Here is a 21,566-nt window from a genome sequence, read left to right on the forward strand (position 1 = left end):
TATTGGTCATCTTCCTGGTCCTATTCAAATAAATGGTATCGAACTAGAATGTGTTGAAAGTACTGAATTCCTTGGAACTCATGAAGATCGCAAATTGACATGGAAAGTGCAAATTAATTATTTATGTAAATTATTATCAAGAAACAATAAGGATTTAAGCATGGAGAAATCCTTATAAGACTTTAATTGATCGATTATTAATTTTGCAGAAGCGTTCACTAAAGATAAAGGTGACTTCTGATCAACCGATTGCATTCTGAAAGAAAAAGGCGTGGAATGGATCAAAAAAGTTGATCATGTAGCATGTAAGTATTGGTGTGTACTGCAAAGTTGTGGAGTCATCAAAATCATAATAAACTTGGCCCAGTTTTTGGTAAAATAACAGGCAATGTACACAGAAAGATGTATATGAGACTACACGAATGCTGTCGGGGCTACTAACCTTGAGTTCCTAATCTTTCTATGCTCATTACTCAGCCAGTATACATTTTCTACCAAATTGTTTGGCAAATGACATTTATTTTGTATTCTTGAACATTCAGTGTAAGTTTCGTTTGATTCTGTGTGTATTCATTTTCTTTTTTTAACCAGAACTCACCTTAATCTTTAATAATAATCCATAAAGTCTACTTTCGTTCCCACACTAAGAACCTATTTGTACAAGACTAATCCTTAAAATTGATGATTCGTATTCTTGGTACCTCGGTATCTTTATTTTCCAACTAATTAAAAACGAGTTAACTCTCCCGATTTCCTCCATTTTTCAAAAAATAACGAGATTTATTCATACCCCACTAGACAGTCGAACCACTTCCACAATCCTCGAAAGAGAACAGCTTTCGCACAAAAATAATTATCTACACCGGTCCAGTATTTTGGAATAACATAGATTCATCTCTTAAACAAAGTACCAGTCTGTACACATTAAAAAAAAAGCTAAAATTAAATTGTTAAACACATATGCATGAATGTATGTGCCGTCGCCGATCAGCTGCATTGTTGACATTGCTCATACGTCGCTGAATCTCGGTTTGTTTGACTCTCGACTCAATTCCTTTCTCCCTCATTCTACTAGGCTGACCTAACCTCCTTTTTCTAGAGCTGTTGCAATTATTCATTTTCCTTTTTTATATTTCTTTCTTTTGCCTTCTACTATTTTTCTCCATTTGTCCTCTCTTTTATATTTGTTCCCCAAAATTCATATTTTTTTTTGCTACGTGTATTTTAATTTAATGATTTTCTAAGTATACTTTGTTCAAGATATATTGTAAAACAGCATCTGAGGAACAAATATTTCAACAAGCTCTGTTTCAAGTAATTTCCTCTTTTCTCGTGCTATTTCTATTATATTTGTCGTTTCATTGTAAAAAAAAAATTGTAATATACTTATTCATTGTATTCATATTTTGCACGAGAAATATGATCATTTGAATCAAATTATGGATTCTGTGAGGGTACTGGCATAGCACTATTTTCTGAGGGGCGCATCCCTAAAGATCGATACTTTGACCGGTGCTTCGAAAGGAGTGCATGTATATATTATTTATATCCTTCATCGAAATATTTATCAAAAAGTAAAAGGTGTAAGCGATTTGTAGAGTTGAAACAAAACAAAACATTAAATCACCATTTTGTCCGAAGCCGCAAACGAGTCTAATTCTGCTAAGTCTACTCTAAAATTAATGGCACAAAAATCGTAAAAATTAATCACAGCAGTGAAACAATATTGCTTAGAATATTGAGTGATTTCAAGTACGGGGTTCGGTGTTGGTGTTGAGAGCGCGGAAAGGCTGCCGAACCGAGCTCCAACACCGACGATCATTTAAGAAGGACGATACCGATCACGCGTGCGCGTTATCGGTAGCTCAACACCAGCCTCAACTGAGTGACGTCCTACTCTACACACGAAAAGTCTTGCGATAAAAGCATAATCCATTCAGAAAATCCACTAAATACATCATATCGAATATCAAATGTAAATTCATTTTAAAAAGTCAATAGATGAAATATATTTCTGTTTAAAAACATTCATAGCTCCCATGATTTACTTCTGTTTTGACTTTAAAAAATATTTCTACCTTGGCATGATCGTGAGATTCGTGCCAGATGTCCGCATAGTAATACCTGCGGTATAATGCAACACCAACACCAACACCAAACTTGTAATCATGAATTTCCCAATCCCTAGGGGCTGGTGTTGGTGAATTGGAAACTTACACGTAAATCGTCAACATCAACCGCGATACTCGGTTCAGCAGACGACATTCAACACCAGCCCTCAACACAGACTACCGGAAATACGTCATATTTCCCGAGATCAATCCCAACACCAGTCTGATTTCAAGTTCGGTGTTGTGGCTGGTGTTGGTCTTCTCACAACACCAACACCAGCTTTCAACACCGAACTTGAAATCACTCATTGTCATGATTGGAAGATTATAAAATATGCATCTTCATTTCACAGTCTACAAAGTCAAACAAATCAGTGATTGGTGAATTCGTTTAATCTAATTTCGTTTTGCATATTCGGATATGGAATTGTCGAAACAGACAAATGTCAATGACTTAACATGTTCAATTCGATAAACTTTGATCCACCAAATAAAGCTACGCTCATGAAATAGATGAATGCAAATATCGAATGTGCTACTAAAGTTGATGTTGATTTCACCTCAATTCCAAACCAATTATGACAAGAAATATCTCAAAAGTTAAAACATTTGGAGAATAACCTTAAATATATTCTAATTGCTCAGTGCAGCAGTCATATCAGGGTCGAGTTGCCTTAAACCAACTGTTGATGGCAGGCGCGTACGCAGGGGGGGGGGGGGGGGGGAGGGGGGGGGGGGGGGGGTAGGGGGGTTAAAACCCCCCCCCTTTGGTATTTTTATGTGTATAAACCCCCCTAAAAAAAAAAAAAAAAAAAATTATTCCCATGGCTGACCTAAGAAAGGCGATCTACCCCCCCCCCCCCCAACGGAGCAAAATGTCAAATTTTCAAATTTCGAGACCAAAAAAAAAAAAAAGGTGTCCTCTTACCCACCCACCCCCCCCCCCCCCCCCCCCCCCCCCCCGCTTATTCAGCGGCCGGCTGAGTCGATGCGAAATTTTCGACCCGATTTAAAAATGTTAACCCCCCCCCCCCCCCCCCCCCCCCCCTTGAAAAAATCCTGCGTACGCGCCTGGTTGATGGTGACTTTGCCATTAATGACAACTTCCATGAGTGATGTTGCTTGCCATGGTATATATTGATTGCAAAGATACCATCAGTGGAAGATTTTATGTGACGGGCCACATACAGTGTGCGTATATTTGCATGGAATGCGTGATGTCAAACGAGATTTATCCAGGATTTTTTCCGTTTGACATCACAAATATCCATATTTTTTCCAAGGTGGACACATTTTACATCACGTAAGCCGTATAATGATTTAACATTAAAATGATAAGAATACAATTATCTGTAAGGGCATTGCCACACATTTGTTTATCTCTGCACGCATGCAGTATCATAGCAACACAATAATTTTCCTTTGTATAGGTAAACCATGGATTTATGAATAGATCAATTTGTAATTTTGTAAAGATTAGGGATAATAAAAAGATACGTTATCACGTCTACTTAATATGATCAGAGTGTTACCAACAACATATATGCACAGGCCAAACAAGTATTGTATTACTCTACTTGGAAATACGCTGTTAATAAATGAGGTAACTGCATAATAAAATGAAATATAAAAGGCAGTATTTTATTGTAACTTCATCCTCCTAAGAATATTCAAATATATACATTTAAAGTACAATTAAATATTAATTTGCTTATAATGTAAAATATAATTGACATACATAAAGCGGTATACCCCTACATTAAAATGTTATAATCTAAATACTTTTCGAATAATAATATATTCTTTTGTAGTTACAGCAAGCAACATGAATTATCATGTGGTTGGAATATAAAATCTAAGTGACATATACGAAACAGTAAATTAAAGTTTTATCATCAAAATAATTACCGAATATCATCATCAATAGTGATCTGTCAGTTCATGACAGGTTCAGTGACCCAATCAAAATTTTATATCAAGTGTCTCTCCAAGTTCCTCGGTCTTGAGCCATCCGTTTCAGCATTTCATACCCTGTTGCTCCACATCCCAATATATCTATTTGTAATTATTGCGAAAGCAAAATAAATCATTCATGTGGCCATAGTATTTAAACAAAAAATATTACGTCATCAGAACAGCTGTGTATGCATGCAGATTCTTTTCTAATAGGAGTACCAAAATTGAAATGAATAATACGATCGCAACATATATCAAGATATATCAGCATTAATTGATTCATTTAATTGGCCTTGTCCATCACTTTTATGAAGTGGGCGAACGTAACAAGGATACATTACATGCTCTGAACCTCATTTATCTAGGCAATGGGAACTTCTTGGAATTGCCCTTGGGTTGTTTCTTGAAAGTCTTCGTGGTGGTTTCAGGCTGCTACAAATTATCTTACATTATGTGATATACCAATCCATCTGCACTTGTGTCTAGAAGAACGTAATTTATGCTGCTTGTACATCGGTTAATGAGTAGTTTTGGTTCTATATGTCGTCTAAAGGATGATAATAGCATAGATTTTAATAGGTGGTTTCCGGAAAGTGATAAGCGTCACTGATAATAACACCAGTTCTGCGCACGCGCGTCGTCAGCAGAATAAGCAAATATTGTATAAAAGGGATCTTGACTACATTGTCATGAAGGAGAGTGGCAGTCAATCATCTCAAAGCTTAAAAAGAGGAGCACCTTTGCTGTTTACGAGAAGCACAACTTACTTACCAACAAATCGTCATTATAACCGCATGGTGGTCAGACATCTCAAAACCTATCATCAGTCGAGCATCGTGGCAGTGTTCGAGTTATACAACTAAACTACAAACAAGTGTGAGTGATATTCTTATTTTTCTAATTGTTACATTCTGAAAAGTAGTTAAGCTGGCCTAATGGGTTTTGAAAGATTCCTATCAAAACTAGAAGATAGAAAACCCGGCTTAAATAGGTAACATGTCATTCCATTTTTGGTCGTGCTTTAAATGAAGTATTAACAGGAATTGAAAGCTAAAGTGTGATATGCATAGCATTCTTTGTTTCGGCCTGCCCATGAAGTTTATCTTTTTTCATTTTAATTGTTGCTGCCTTTTAATGTTTTCGTATATGTGGATGTACTTATATATATTCGGTGAACGGAAAACGACCCTTTCAACTAAAATAATATCGAGGTACTTCCAAACTTTATAAACAGTAGTTGGATAGTGTTGTTTTCCTATACAGTGCGTCCCAGAAAAAACAAAACCGAGAACTATCGATATGTTATCATAAATTAATCACAATTATAATTAATAAATGACACATATTTGTAAAGCTTATATCCTCCTCTTTCATTGCACAGGGTTCTTTATTTTCAAAACAAAATCCATCATATACAGTATAATTATTCATATATTATATACAAATAATTAAAGAAATAATTTCCATACTTAAAGGCTTAACACAGATAATAATCATCACGGCCGAAAACTTTGTGGCAGATAAAAACAAACATTTATGACAAAATAAGTATTTTAAATATATATAAACAAATACCGAAAATAAAATACATGATCATGTTTGTGTTAGCACATTTCCAACACTTTCAAAATATTTTCTAAAGTGAAACCATTTCTTTTTCAATTTATTCTCTCTGAGATTTGTTTGGTATATATATATTTTTCAATTTCATAACAACGTTTTACAGCTGATAAAATTATATTAAAATGAAGGTAGTTGATTTCGTAATTTAGCCGAAAATATTTTTTGTCTCAACCATAAGAACACAGTTGAGTGCATTATTATTGCTACCGCAAAATCCAAACAATTTATTTTAATTTGTAAGTTTGATCCTTTCCCCCGTATTGCGAAATATCCAGACTCTTACTTCAACCATATTTCATTAGAATAGTTACAAAAGCCAAAAACTTGATGATAGTATCATCATTGCTATTACAAAAAGTACACTTCTTGTCAGCCACTACACCAAATCTTAACAAACTATCCTTCATATATAATATTATATTTAAAATCTTGATTTTAAACCACCTCATGTTGATATCTATTGTTGACTGAAATAAAATTAGACAGTACGAACCCCAAAGTGCATCTTGAAAATCTAAACAAGTTTTCCACTTTGTAAGAGCTTTACATTCTTTTACTTTTTTTTAAAGAAAAGACTGATAAATATGTGAACAACCAACTTTTGTTTTTCACCACAAAGTGCACGGCTTCGGGAATGATAGGTTCTAAGGCCTTACTAGGAGCTACATGTGTATTAATTTTAAAACCTGACCAAATTGCATTACAGAGACCATAGTACTGGAGGAAATTTGTTTGTATGTCAAATCTCCGCTGAAACTCAAAATATGAAAAAAGAGCCATCTATTTTTAGGATGTCGTTCACAAAACGTATTCCTTGTAAATTCCAAGCCCCAAAACATACCACTTTGTCATTAATTTCAATTTGGGGGTTATTCCAGAGAGATTGACATGCAATGTCTTCAATAAAAAGTTCGACGAAGTCTGACCAAGCGAAAAGGACCTCTTTCCAAAATGGATTTGGAGTCAAGTCTGCTAATTTTCTAAAATAATGTGAATATGGTGATAAAATAGATTTTGGGGCAAGAATGAATTGAACATGTGAAAAGTGAAACTTTCTATATGAGAATCAGATACAAATCTTCTAATCCATGATATCTTCAATGATTTAGCATGAATGTAAATATCAATCATCTTAACCCCACCTGTATTATATAGTTGACCCATTTGTTCTCTACTGATTTTATCAAGTTTGTTACCCCATATAAATGCATAAAAAAAAAACGATTTATATCTTTCATAATTTGCGAACTCGGTTCTTGAAGAGAAAGCAATAAATAGTTCAATTCTGGCACCAACAAAGATTTGACTACAGTTATTCTTCCGAGGACAGTAAAGGTTCGTTTAGACAATGAAATAATTTGGCGTTTTATATCTTTAATTTTTTTCGGTATAACTATCATTCACCATCTTTACTAAGTTAACCGAAAAACCTATTCCTAAGTATTTCGAATAACCTTCTGATACCCAATTTAATTTGTGCTCTGGCATTAGCTGTTTTTGCAGGCTCTAGTTTTCCCAATCCATATCATATGAGTTTTTGTAAAATTTATCTTTAGGTTTGACATTTTTTCAAAATCTCCCAATATTTTCAGTGAGCTCTGTAAATCTTCTTTTGTATCGTTAAGTGTCAAAATGGTGTCATCTGCGTATTGTAGTAGTTTACTATTTTTTCCCTGTAGATGCAAGCCAATTAAATTATTGGAATGTCGAATCAAAATTCCTAATATTTCGCTGACAAGTAAAAACAGTAATGGAGATAATGGGTCTCCTTGACGACACCCTTGTCCTATAGTAAATCTCTCTGTACAAAAATCATTTACTGTGACACAAGAAGATGCATTTTGATAAAAATAGTTGAATCCATTTTTTCAGCGATGGCCCAAATGAAAAAAAGTCAGGACATTGATTAGAAACTTGTGAGATATACAATCGAAGGCCTTTTCAAAATCAATCATCAACATGCCTGGAATGTCATTATGATCGGTATGTAATAATATATCATAAAGTAAACGAATATCTTCTCCGATAAAACGGCCTTTCAAAAATCCTTTTTGACTCTCATGTATCAAGTGGGGCAATACTTGCTTTAATCGATTAGCGATGCACCCAGATGCTCTTTTGTATATAACATTTAAAAGTAAAATAGGACGCCAATTCTTTAATAAATTTCGAGGCTTGTTTCTTTCAGGAATTAAAGTGATTATTCCTGTTGTTGTTTTTTGTTGTAATGGCAATCAGTCAAGACCTGACTATTATCACCAACGCCTTTCTTTTTAATATTAATTTCTTTCTTTCTCTTTTTTTTAAAATAGAGTATAGAGTGATTTTTCCTTATTTGATGCAACTCATATGATATGTATTTTACGCATGGGTGATTTGGCGAACGGTATCTGAATTTCAAAGAGAAAAATCACATTTTTAGAAGTTTCATTTTCTACCCTTTCATACGACAAAATGACCCCATGGATTATGGTAATTTTGCTTTATATCTCGAACTTACAGGAATAGAGGACATTCCAAACAGGGATCAATCACAAAAATACTATGTTAAGGGGCACGGTAACAATGCCGAAAGGGGACAAGTTTTATTCATTGCCAATTTGATCCAAATGTGGGGAGGGGTGGTTGCACGGGCTTAAATTAGCCACTTATAATCCAAAAGAAGACCAATGAATTTACGGGAGAAAGTCGGGAAATCATGGGGTACTTTTGAGAGTGTGTTGATCCCTAATTACAAATCATGGGGAACGCCCCTACCCCAGGATTTCTGTCCAGGATGCTAATGGGTATAACAGGCCATTTACATTGTATGGTAGAGCTACGTGCATCTAAGCCCTCATGCACTAGCTTGGACCTTTCAAAAGTACTTCTGCAATCATCAGAATAATTCCCTGTTTCTATTATTGAGAACTTAGCTTCACTATTCCTTTACTGGAGACATTTTTATTTTTCTTTAGAAATATTAATGAGAAAACTACAATTGGCCATGTTTGATTACCTCGAATTTTCCTGCAATGGAATGATTGGGGCATCAGTCATATTCTGAAAATGAAATGAAAATAATGATGATGGCGATGATATTGATAACGGTTCGCATCAAAAACATGGAGCCATATTTCGCTCAAAATACATGAAAAAGTAAAGGCTTTTCAAATGCTGAATTAGAAAAGTTTCTATGTTTCTAATAAAATATGTACAACTCTTCATCTTTCCAGATCGAGTCAAAATCAACTCCGGTTAAAGGAAGTCATTCGGTAAAAGGAATTAAGATGTTTAAGAGAACCAGCCTAGTTGTGCTCGCCTTGCTTAAAGTCGCAATGTTCTTAATAAGTGTCGTAGCTGACCACACTGACAGACCACCAATGAACACCAATCCTAACTTGGGTCACGACGCGATCACACGGACACTAGCCTCGGATGTTTCTGATGGTTTTACCATATTTACTGTAGCTAACCCATTGGACAGTGGCTCCATTGAATACTTTTCCTCGACCAGGGGTGCGACGCAGCTGATCACGACAGGAGAGTGGGAATGGTGGAGTAATTACGAATCTACAACGGTTCCTACACATTTGCTGACCACACTTCAGGGAGGATCGGGAGAGCATAGCGCAGACAGCAGCGCTTTTTCTTGGTATCCGATCAGTTGGTCATGGGTACTCATTCTCCAGCTCATCTCTGCATTCGTTGGCATTGTCGGAAACTTCCTGGTGATCATTGTCCTCTTTCAGCGTCGACGATTGAGCAGATCGACGGATACCTTGATCGGCGGCCTAGCCTGTGCGGACTTACTAACTTCGGCGTTCCTCATACGAATCCCTTTGCCTGCGTACATTCCTAAGACTTGGTTAGGTGAAGTCTACTGCAAACTTATCAAAACGCAAAGCCTACTCTGGGTATCTGTCACGGCCTCTACCTACCTGCTCATGTCTATATCTGTCGAACGGTACATCGCTGTGGTTTACCCTCTTCACTTCAAACGCCTCATCACTCGACGTCGTGTCTCGATCTTCATCATCATCGTTTGGTTCCTTTCCGTCTTGTCCGGACTCTTCGCTTTCATCGTCTACGGTGTAGACGCAAAGAACCAGTGCACCGAGCAGTACACATTCGCCAATGCGCAAACCATCATTGCCTACTACTGGTTTTGCCTCCGACTCGCTGTCCCTTGCCTAACCATGCTCGTCACCCAGATCCTCATTGCGCGCAATCTCAGTCAACAATTCCGCAGCTTCAGAGACATCACTCATGCTACAACCCCGACAAATGGAAACAAGGCATCGTCATTCCATATCGTGGCCAGAAACCGCGTTCTGAAACTAATGCTGACCGTTATCATCATCTACATCGTATGCTGGACGCCGAACCAGATTGCCTACCTCGGTTACAGCCTCGGCTGGGTTCCTATATCCTATCTGAACAGCCCCCTCCATCGGATGCTCACCGTGCTTGGTTTCTACAACTCTTGCGCCAATCCCATCATCTATGCGGCAAGGTATCCTGAATTCAGAAATGCTCTCAAGGACATGTTCACCTGCAAATCTGCCAAAAATGCCCCGCTCTTTGATAAGATGGACATGTCAAAGAATATTTCGACATCAAAAACTGACATTTACAGTGTTTGAGAATTGCCATCGGGTCATTAAAATTGAAAAAATTCGAAAGATTTTATGATTAACTTGTTTAAATGAGATACCTTTTTTAAAAGTTAGATTAAGCGGTTTGCTCTTTAAAAGATAACTTTCGTGTATGTCAAAGATATTTCTGTCATGTATGCAGGAAACAAGCAGGTACAAGTACATTTATCGTATGTAGGATATAAAGCGTTTAAAGGTAAAGATCAGTTTTGGAAACGCCCCCCTCTCAAAAAATAAAATGGAAGCTCTTATTACCAATCATGTGAAAGAATATGTTTTGACTTATACGTGATCATACAAATTATGCCGAGAAGCCGCCTTCTAATTGATATATTTGGTAAATTAGTATATATATATTTGGACCTGATAGATATCGCGCACGTGTCGCGCATGTGTCGCGTAGTCCAATATACATCTTTCTGTGTACAGTGCTTGTAACCTAAGGCTGGGCCAAATTTCTTATTATTTTGATGATTCCCGAACCTTGCAGTACACACCAATACCAATGCTAGAGGATCAACATTTTTATCTCGATTCCACAACGTTTCTTTCACAATGCAATCGCATGACCAGAACTGATCTTTATCTTTAAAGTACAGTTATCTGTAACATCTAACATTTTCACATCTTTACATATATCTAGCAACACCAAAAGATTTTCATGCTCATGTCTTTTTTAGATATATCAATTTGCAATTATGGAAAGATTAGGAATGATAAAAAGTTTGGTAATTACGTTTACTGAATATAACCATAGAGTTTCGAAAAACGAATATGCACAGAATTTATGTACATAGGCACAAAGGGAATCACATTGCACTATTTTTAAGTACGCTGTTAATGATGTAATTGCATAATGATATTGAATCTTTTAAAAAGTACATTTTTTTATTGTAAATTCATCATCTTAAATATATTTGAGTAGGCCTATATAAATTTGTAGTTACATAGGAGGAAGCACAATTAATCATCCATTTGCTTATTATATATTAAATAAATATTAATATGACTGCATACAGTTTTTGAAACTCGGAGAACCATCCCGACTAGCACTCGTGCTAACTTTTCGTTCTCCCTTTAACAACATTTTAAGTTTTTAAGTTTAAGATATCCTTTATTTGAATCACTTAACGTTTAAAGGTCGATCATTGATTAGTGAAATAAAAGGCTAACTGTTCAAGTAATAGGGTCTACATTACATAATAAAGAGATGATTCGAAAAATGTAATTATTCATCATTGTTTTAAACATACAATACTTGATATAAAAACCGACTTGAAAATATAGAAATTACAATTATCAAAATTGCATTTATTAAATTATATCTCTAAAAATTACTCTCTTTTTTCTCAAAATAAAATTCTTAAAAACTACATTTTATCAAAGTTTTATTTATTAAAATCATATTTATCAAAACTATATTCATAAAACTACATACAAATTCAAATAGAGGTTTAGGATGACTAGACCTATATAAGGAGGTCGGAATTCCTATTTAGTAATCTAACAATTGATGGAATACTAGAATTGTAATATCTTGTGGTCCTGCATTTTGGTTCATTGAGAAGATGTGAGTTGCGTAACTGCCTTCCAGACAGTGATCGTCGGGACTTTGGAAGAAAGTCACGATGGCGAGCTGGCGTGAGAAGGTCATGTGCGAAAAAGAGGAGAAGACCTTCTCGTCATGAGTGGAGAGAATCAAGACGGAGGTGATCCAAAGCACCGCGGTAGGAGTCATACCCTCCAAGGATGACTCGACAGACCCTTTTCTGCACACATTCAATGCCATTGGATTGAGCAGTGGTCAGTGACGAGGACCAGACAGGTCTGACGTACCAAATCAGAGATCGGGAGTCTACATTTTCTGAGGCGATATACGATGTAGAGACGTCTGCTAGCCTTCGAAACCATAGCTGAAACATTGGTGTCCCACTTTAAGTCGGCTTGAAGACGGACACCAAGTAACGTGAAGTGGTCGACCACGGATAAGCTGGTATCAGCGACTTGGAGTTTAGGAAACTGCACTTGCTTTATGAACGAGATATTCATGACACAACATTTAGTAGAGTTGGGCTTCATGTCATTCGACTCACACCACCGGACAAGACTATCAAGTTGAAGTTGGACAGTAGAGGGCTCATTCGCTCGGCGGATTTCTACTACACTGAGGTGATCCACATATTTCCACCTGTGCTTAAATTCACTCAACGCATCATTAATCATGACAGGAAAGATCACGGGATCTCATTTCGTTCCCTGGGGGACTCCGCATGTAACTCCCAGATCACAAGATATGCTTGAACCAACTCTAAAGCTATGTAGGCGAGCGGCGAGTTTTTAGCGAATTTCGCCCGGGCACCGCTTGTTTTTAGGGCATCGCTCCTTCGCTGCTGAAGTTTTAGCGCGGAGTTAAAATATGAGCGGCGCCTGCTCACGTTCACTCACCGCCCAAAGTACGCTCGGTGCCAGGGCGGTCACCGCCCGGGCACCGATCTAATCGAGCGTTCGCCGTCAAGCGATTTAAGTCAAAAATCGAAGACGCTAGGTCCAAGGCTGCCGAGCAGTACCGCCTGGTCGCCGGCCGGTCGCCGCGGGGAGATCAGTCGGTCACTGGGCGGCGAGTCCAAAATCGGTCGGCAGCCTTTAACCTAGCGGCTTCGATTGATGACCTAAATAGCTCGACTGCGAACGCTCAAATAGGTCGGTGCCCGGGCGACGAACGCCCGGGCACCGAGCGTATGTTGGCGCCCCGCCGATCACCGGCCGGCCGCCGGGCAATTTAATTAAAATTAGCCGGTGGCTGGTGGGAGACCGCTCGGGAATTGGTGGGTCATCTGTTGGTCACTGCCAGCACGCCCCCCAGAGAAGCTCTCCGATTTCGCGCAGTTTCTACCTAAAATCGACCAGCGACCGACGGGAAATCGACAAGGTACCGCCCAGGCATCGCTGGGGCTTTTCAGCCTGCTCGAGTTCTCCAAAAAAATCATTGGGCGATGCTTAAATTCCAGCGGTGACCGCGCAGGCTACTAATCGGTCGGTCGCCGTTCTGATTTGTGACCATAGCTTAACTGCCTGTTTGCGCTCATTCAAAAAACTACAAATCGCTGGTACCAGTGCAGGTTGTACTCTGCAGTTGATTAACTTTCCAATGACAACATTGTGATTCACGTAATATCAAACGCCTTTGTGAATTCCATCGCGCACAAAGATGCACAGTGGCCAGGTCTGTCTAGATTCTTTCCGATTGAGTCAAGAAGGCTGATGAGGTAATGTGACGTGGAGCTGCCAACAACATTACAAAACTGCTTCTGGTCAATAACAGGTGAGAGGTCGCAAGTAACCCATCTACAGATGAATATTTCCATCACGCTTGATAATATTGCAGTGATGGAGATGAGACGTAAGTCTGATAGTTGTGAAACTTGCTGTTTCTTCGGAATAGTGATAAGTGATAACTGCTCGTTTCCGACTCGAAGGATTAGTTCCCAGTGTGAAGAATTGCATTGAATATCACCGAGAGGGGTTCCGAGAGTTCCATTGCAAACTCCTTGATAAGTTTGATTGGAATATCGCCCGGTGCCGCTGCCTTGGATGCCTTCAGCCGACGTAAGACGTTATACACTTGATGGGCATGAATGATCGGTGGTGGTAAGGGTGGAAAATAAGATGGTAGAGATACCCAGGCCAATGATGGGAGCTGGTTACAGATTTTAGCGAAGTGTTCATTCACCCCGGGCAGCTTTCTGCGAGTCGTTATGCCCAAGGCAGGGTGGAAGGCTAAGTGAAGACTTGGTAACTCCAGCCATGCTACGAATTTGCCGATGCCATTGGGAAGGTTCACTTTGTTTCAACATTTGAACCTTCCGAGGGTAGAAAGATGCCTAGTTTTTTGCTATCTCTCACTGGACTAGATTCCTTACAGCACGAAACCCGTGCCGTCATGATTTTGGCCCTTTAATATTAAATTCGGGAAAAAATGAAAAAACAGGAATGCGATTGATAACACTCCATTTTTCATCTAAGTATCAACAAAAATGCACAACTAGTATAGTACGATCGTAATAAACACATGTGTGCCATTTTAAGTGCCTCTTGAACTGAACTTATAATATTTATGAACAAAAGATAACATATAGTACTCATGACTCAAACATGCAATCCTAAAATAACAAATGCCATTTTACATCATGCGCGTACACAAACACCGAGGGAAAAGGGTATTGCTGTTGGAGGTGGAACGTGGGGGTCTCATTTAGGGCATAAAAAACAACCCCATTTTTAAAGAACAAAAAGATGTATGTAAATCACAAATCGCGTCATTAAAAGGGTACATGCATGTAATTACCGAGTATTCCATATCTATTTATTTCATAAGAGGATCTAGACTATAGGAGAGAGGCAGTCAAACATCTCAAATCTTAAAAGGAGGAGCACATTTGCCGTTTTTGAGGAGCACAAGTTATTTACACACATACTGTCGTTATAGTCGCATTCTTGTCAGACATCTTAAGACTTATCAAGATATTAAGAAGGAGCATCGTAGCAGTCTTCGAATAACACAACTTAACAACAAACACGTGTGAGTGATATTCTTAGTTTTTTTTTAATTTGGAAATTCAGGCGTTTTAAAGATTCCTATGACCGATAACTGGAAGATAGTAAACCCAATATATCTTCTTATTTTCCTATGTACACACACCACGAACAGATGCACAGAGCATCGTAGTAAAATGCAACCCCTATACAAATTGATCTGGATTAAATCATGCCTGTTCGATGAACTGTATGCTTCAGTGCTCTTATAATACCATTCATAACCGACAAATATATTCTTTCGCTTATACGCTTAATTTCTGAATTTTGAAAATGTGTCATGCAAACATTTAATACCGAAGTTGTCAATGGAACATGTAGGATTCTATTCATGTCTATCCCGGCCCCCCCCCCCCCCCCCCCCACTCAGGTTTCGGAATGACCGCATGCGTGTTGCCAAAATGTCCGGTAAAGGGGTACTTTTCGTGCGACAAAGTCCGGCCCGAGAATTGTAAAAAAGGGGTGTATTTGACTTTTCACCCGGATATTTCTTTAAAAAGGGGGTGTTTTTTCTTTTTTTTTTCTCTAATCTCTTCGGACTCCTGAGAAATTATTCCGAATTTAGGGGGTACATTGAGCATTTTTCCTGATTTAGGGGGGTCTCCAAGGCAGGAAAAGCCCGCAAAAAGCCCGCGAAAGGGGGGTTCGGAAATGTTGGCTGTCCTCAGATAGGGGTACTTTCAAAAAGAGGGAACGAGCATATGCGTACCCTAAATAACACTGAGTGGGGGGGGGGGGGGGGCCGGGATGTCTATATACATTTATCCCATACTCATAGGAGTTGTGAACATTCCCAACAGAGGCCAATCCAATACAATCTATAAAGGGAGCATAGTACCAATACCGAAACGGAAATTTAATTTGACGCTAGTTGTGTTCATGTTTTTATGTTTGTTGTTGTTTTGGGGGGCACGGGCCGGCTGTATCCCCTACACTTTGAATTAGCTTCTAATATTCCAAAATAAGACCAGTAAATTTACAGGAAGGAAGTTGGGAAATCATGGGGTACATTCGAGATTGGGCTTATCCCTCTTGACCAATCACGGGGGACGCCCCCATCCCACAGGATTCCTGTCCAGGAATCTTACTGGCATTATAGGCCATCTGGTAGGGTGGTAGAGCTACATGCATCTTAGCCCACATCAACGAGAGCAAACATTTCAAAAGTACTTCAATAATCATCAGAATCATTCCCTATTTCTATTATTGAGCAGTTATCTTTACTGTTCCTTTAAAACTAATGCAAAGTTCTGGGAATTTTTTTAAAATTGGATAATCTGACTTTATCAGTAAACGGGTGTCTTTAACTATAACGAAATTAAGTCTTTAAGGTCGTCTTCAAGCAGTCACTATATTGATACGTATACAAGTAGTCTTCGACGATTACATATATTACCGGGAAGAGGTGGTCACAACACGCCTAATATGGTTTATAAATCAGTAGTAATGTACAGGTAGTCTCCCTCTTCATATAAACACCTTTTCAGGCTCACAAGTACCTAAAGATGAATAAAGGTGTATTTAAAATGGTTGCAGGGACTTCCCGCCCTCCTCCAGCATCAATATCTAAAATTTCTCCTCTAGGACCCGTACAGAAAAAAAGTATGTTAAAGAATATTAACTTCTTAAACTGCAAACTTTTGTACGAAACGTATCATTTAAAAGAAAATTCTAATCAGTACACCATTTTTGTTTTTTAAAAGTCACCAGCTCGGTTTCTTGGTGCGTGCGAGACGGGGGGGGGGGGCTCACAATACTGAGTCTGTCTCGTGAACCTTACATTTTTCTGAGGAATTATAAGAACTAAAACACATAAGGCCGAAATGTTCTTGGATCTATTCAAAATGTGAGGTGGTCGAGAACTCGAAATCAATGACAGACAGATCCTGTGAGAGGGCCAAGCAAAGAGTCTTTATTAGTAGTAACCAGTAACAGACACATTACATATCACTAATGCCGATAATCATGGAGATCATGCATTCTCCAAACATGTCATGTTATCAAATATTAAACGAGTAAATTTGCCCTTTAAAAACAATTGCCACAGTACAATGTAGCTGAAACTCTCAACAATAACACAGGTAAATACCTGACCCAAATACTTAACAACTAGAACAGTCAATATAAACCTCATATAGAGCAACACATTCATATATTTATCTTCCATATTTTTCTTACTTCCAAACAAACTCCAATAATCTCCTGGTCTAACCCTAAACATTGCTCTTACTCCTATTATTCCATCTCAATTTAACATGTTACAATATTCTTTTATAGCAATCTGCAAAATAAGAAATAAGGTTTACAATGATAGAGGGCGCTAGAAACCCTCGAATGGCTACATAAACCTTCCTCTACTGTTACTTTGATTATACACTGATACATGCAACTTTTTTTTTTTCCTTTTTTTTTCTCTTTATGTTCATTGATTAATGTAACTTATGATATGTCTTGTATCAAAGAACTTGTTTTATATTGCTTATCTTGATAATTTCTTGTTATGTGAATTTCTTGCTATGTGAAATTATGAGGGAGGAAATAAAATATCATTTAAAACAAAAAAATCTACACTTTAAACCTTCCTCTACGGTTATTTTGATTATACACTGTTACATGCAAGAATTTTTTCCCCTTTTTTTTTCTATGTTCATTGATTGATGTAACTCATGAAATGTCTTGTATCAAAGATCTTGTTTATATTGCTTAATTTGATAATTTCTTGTTATGTGAATTTCTTGTTATGTGAATTATGAGGAAGGAAATAAAATATCATTTAAAACAAAAAATAGTCAAAGTTCGATCATCACTGTTTGAAGTGCCATAATTAATATCCCCTAGCTTAGCAACCAAAATACAAACAACATGCAATACTTTTAAACACTCAACTTCTATTATAAGCACTCCTTTTATATGCTCCCTACCGTTCTTACTGACCTCATTCCTAAACCAAGACTTATACTCATCACATCAATTAGAGCGTACCCTGGTCCTGGTCCTGGCCCTGGGACCAGGCGCAACATTAGCGCGCACGCACTACACCCAATTTTGGTACCGCGCGTTCAACTTATTAGTGTACATAACCATGTACTACAATGTAAATGCATATAACAAATCAAAGCGCTAAGCATCACACAGTTTAACATTAAATCCTCGTCTCCAATATAATCATATCAACCCACATGATACATCAAAATAACTACTGAAATCGTTCTGACACAATACACATATGTACATAACAAATCTCTAGCATAACAATATTAATATTTACTAAACATAACAGTGGTTCAAGTTTGGTCAACTCACCTGTGAGAGGGCCAACCAAGCAAAGAGTGCCGGCTTGTCTTAGCACTCCGCCCTCTACAGGTCACAGGTAATTTCCTAACCCTTTACAAAAAGGTCGACCAAACCATTTGTCAGAAGTCAAAGGCCCATCGAACCGTATGACATATAGTGAATATATCTTGGGGCGTTCAGTCTCTTAAAGTTGATACTCTAAGCAAATAAATGTCCCTTAATTTGTTACCTACGGCAAGTATATGTTATTTTTAAGTTTTTCCATTACTTAGTATATCACAAAAAATTCTGTCTACTCGAAATCCTCAATTGAAATGTCTAAATATCCGCCTCTCTTTGCATAGAAAATCAGTCACGACGCTGGTCTACTATTTATGACCTCACGTCCGGGAGAGAGTATATTCACGTACCCGGATGTTCCATAGCAAACATGTGCAAAGTGATACGATTTTCTGCATATTTTTGTTTCAAAGGCTGAAAAGTCTAATAAATTATAATTCTATGTACAATTCTTTACCTTCCCCTAGTACTTCATAGTATTAATATCAATTCCCCTTTTAAAAATTATGACATATACATGCCAACGATGTGCTATTAGTCGATATTTTCACCATGTAATTTTTGTTTTGGTGTTGAAATCGGCCCAGGCACGGAGTGAACAGTAGCTGTCTACCCATGCACAGTTCATTACCATACACTACAGCGATCTCCCGATGGTTTCTTCTTCCTTTTTCCCATGTCTTTCGCCTTCCTTGGCCCTGAACATCCTTCATCTACCAATTCTGACACCGGTAGTCAGGAGCAAGTCTTTGTTAGTTGTTTTTCTTAGCTGGCAACGTCGCTTTCATTCTCTTGCAATTGCCGATTGTCAGAGTAAAATGGGAAATTTGTTCTTATTTTATTTGTTTTCCTATTTTCAAGGGCATCTAGACATTAGAGGGCGTTAGTGATAGAAAATATTTCGCTCGTCTGAATATATGCAAATTAGGGTGTGGTGACGAGAATGCTTAAAGGTGTGTACGTGTGGACTTAAATCAGGGCAGTTGACTAGAAGACGAGGTTGTAGCTGGACGTGTGAGAGGTCTTGAACAGGTACCCTTATGTGTGTTGTGGAAGTTGCTACCAGAGCCTTGATTTTGTATTCGGCGCAAGCAGTCCTTTTCCTCAGGCGACACCGGTACGAGAGGTATCCTCCATGTAGCCCAGAACCTCGATTTTCCTGCCATTGGCACAATTTTGTCAACATAACTGTAAGTAGCTTTCTATACATAACCTATGTGTGATAATGAGATTCAGATAATTTACATGTTTACAGTGTGCAAGAAGCACCACGTTAGAGCAAATTAGCTCGTATGTGTATCAAAAGTAATTATTCACGAACACGTGACGAAAGAGCCGTTCATGAAATATCGTTTCTCCAGAGCGTCGTTCGATAGGGATAATTATATACGTTTATTGATATAAATGCTTTAACGCTTCATGCATACATTTTGAAATTATATGTAAAAGAACATTTTATTTTGTGTTAATGAATTAACGCAGTACAACCTAGTAGTAATGATGAGAAACAAGTTATTATTGAAATTATTGTGCTAGAAATGACTTAATTTCTCTAACGAATTTTTATTGACATAACGGAATTGTTATAATGATTGATTAAGTTTGTGGGTCATCATCCTTCCGACACAAGTCTCCAGGATTTATTCCTCGTAGAAACCATGTCGGTTTTGGATCTTCTGATATAGCAATTAAATCTATTTTTGCCCGGTCAGTTAGATTGGTGACCCTAGTTAATAATGAAATGAAAGTGTAGTGGAATGTTGGTTTTGTTATAACCGGATAAAGAAAGTCTGGTGAAATAACCTTTATTATTTCATCGTTTGCTTTATTCGAAAATGAGTATTAGAAATAAGTGTTGAAACCGTAGAAATTAAATATCATGTATTTTGAAGGATATATTGATAATTTCATTTATAGCCGTAAGAGCGGACAAGAACGTTCTTCACTACTAACTAGTAGCAAGCATCGAAACGTCGAATTAGCATCCAAGCATCGAATCGTCGAATTAGCATCCAAGCATCGAATCGTCGAATTAGCATCCAAGCATCGAATCGTCGACTTAGCATCCAAGCATCGGATCGTCGGATTAGCATCCGAGAATCGCCGAGTCAGTATATCCGGGATCTTGAAGCACGTGACCGATTGCCGTAACAAGCGATTACGGGACATAAACCTTCAAGCATCGTCTTCAAGTCTTCAAGTCTTCAAGCATCGAATCGTCGTAGGAACTATGTCGGTATTTGACCTTCTGATATAGCAAATACTAAGCAAAAGGCTTTCGCCTTATTTCGGACAATAAATTGTCTTAATTTCGGACACTTTAAAACTGGGAAGTTAACTTGTACGAATTACACTCGTGGGTATCGGAGTAATTAAATGACCGTTCGTATATGTAATATTTGTGTAACAGCAGATTTCTATGAATTTAGATGTTGATGTAGTTGTCAATAAACAGTCTGTAGAACTCATTTATGAGAGTGTCTGGCTATTTTGTATATCTTGACACCGATAAACATATAACTAGCGCACGTACGTACTACTAGCAGCGCCTAAAGCAGCGGCTTGGTCTTACCTCCCGATTCTGCTCGCTCCACGAACGTTCATGCAAGAGCCGCATCACTCGCCAAAATAGAGGAAGCGCGCTTGCATGATCTCGTTCAAGTTTGATATTTTACAACATAAAATGTTTAACTGGTACTGTATCCTTTTTTGAGGCAGTCACACACATCTATGATAAGTACTATCATAGTTCTAGACCTATTCGTTTTTACAAAACTGCTCATGTTCATCTGATGACAATATAATGCATCCGCCTATTCATAAGTGCACGATTTAACTTTAATTCCTAAGCAGTAAATTCGTCTTAAATCTCTACCAAATAGGTGAATATGAGGATATAAAAAGAAATCAGCGACTGGAAAATGTTGCTTCGTTATTCTTCATTCAAATGAAAACAGAAAATCCATCAAATATACTCCTTAACAACAACAAATCTAAGCTCTGACAGGATAGCATTTACGTAGGGATATCACTGCCATTCACTCTCACTGAGCCCATGACTCCCGTTCGTGACGTCACGGATAGAGGCCCGACTCTACGTGCACTTCCGGGTTTCAGACTTAGATATAGAGTTTACTCGAATAAATTCATTATTCTAAACTTGTTTTGTCGGGTGGACACCATTTTGTGTTATTATGGGGGTTAAAAGCTTTCTATTTATGTAATTATCTCAGTATTTGGGATTGTCTTAGAGTATCAACTTTAAACCCGTTTCTCTTCTCTTTTCGACCTA

General features: G+C 37.9%; 1 protein-coding gene and 1 long non-coding RNA gene across 2 annotated transcripts; both read left to right on the plus strand.

The window, feature by feature from the left end:
• The first annotated feature begins 9,007 nt into the window (after positions 1-9,007).
• On the plus strand, positions 9,008-10,315 carry LOC115919800 (apelin receptor B-like). The gene has a single exon (XM_030974049.1). It carries the CDS (start codon positions 9,008-9,010, stop codon positions 10,313-10,315), a length of 1,308 nt encoding a protein of 435 aa, XP_030829909.1.
• An 8,881-nt stretch (positions 10,316-19,196) lies between these two features.
• Positions 19,197-20,742, plus strand: LOC115919726. Its single transcript, XR_004061978.1, has 2 exons — positions 19,197-19,464; positions 20,192-20,742. It is a non-coding gene; the product is annotated as an uncharacterized LOC115919726 (long non-coding RNA).
• The last annotated feature ends 824 nt before the right edge of the window (positions 20,743-21,566 follow it).

Source organism: Strongylocentrotus purpuratus, unplaced genomic scaffold (genome assembly GCF_000002235.5).
Source record: "Strongylocentrotus purpuratus isolate Spur 01 unplaced genomic scaffold, Spur_5.0 spur5_scaffold_7, whole genome shotgun sequence".
NCBI lineage: Eukaryota > Metazoa > Echinodermata > Echinoidea > Camarodonta > Strongylocentrotidae > Strongylocentrotus > Strongylocentrotus purpuratus.

Bases quoted from the DNA above. Each gene is read 5' to 3' on its own strand.
- LOC115919800 (XM_030974049.1), top strand. From the start codon at position 9,008: ATGTTCTTAATAAGTGTCGTAGCTGACCACACTGACAGACCACCAATG.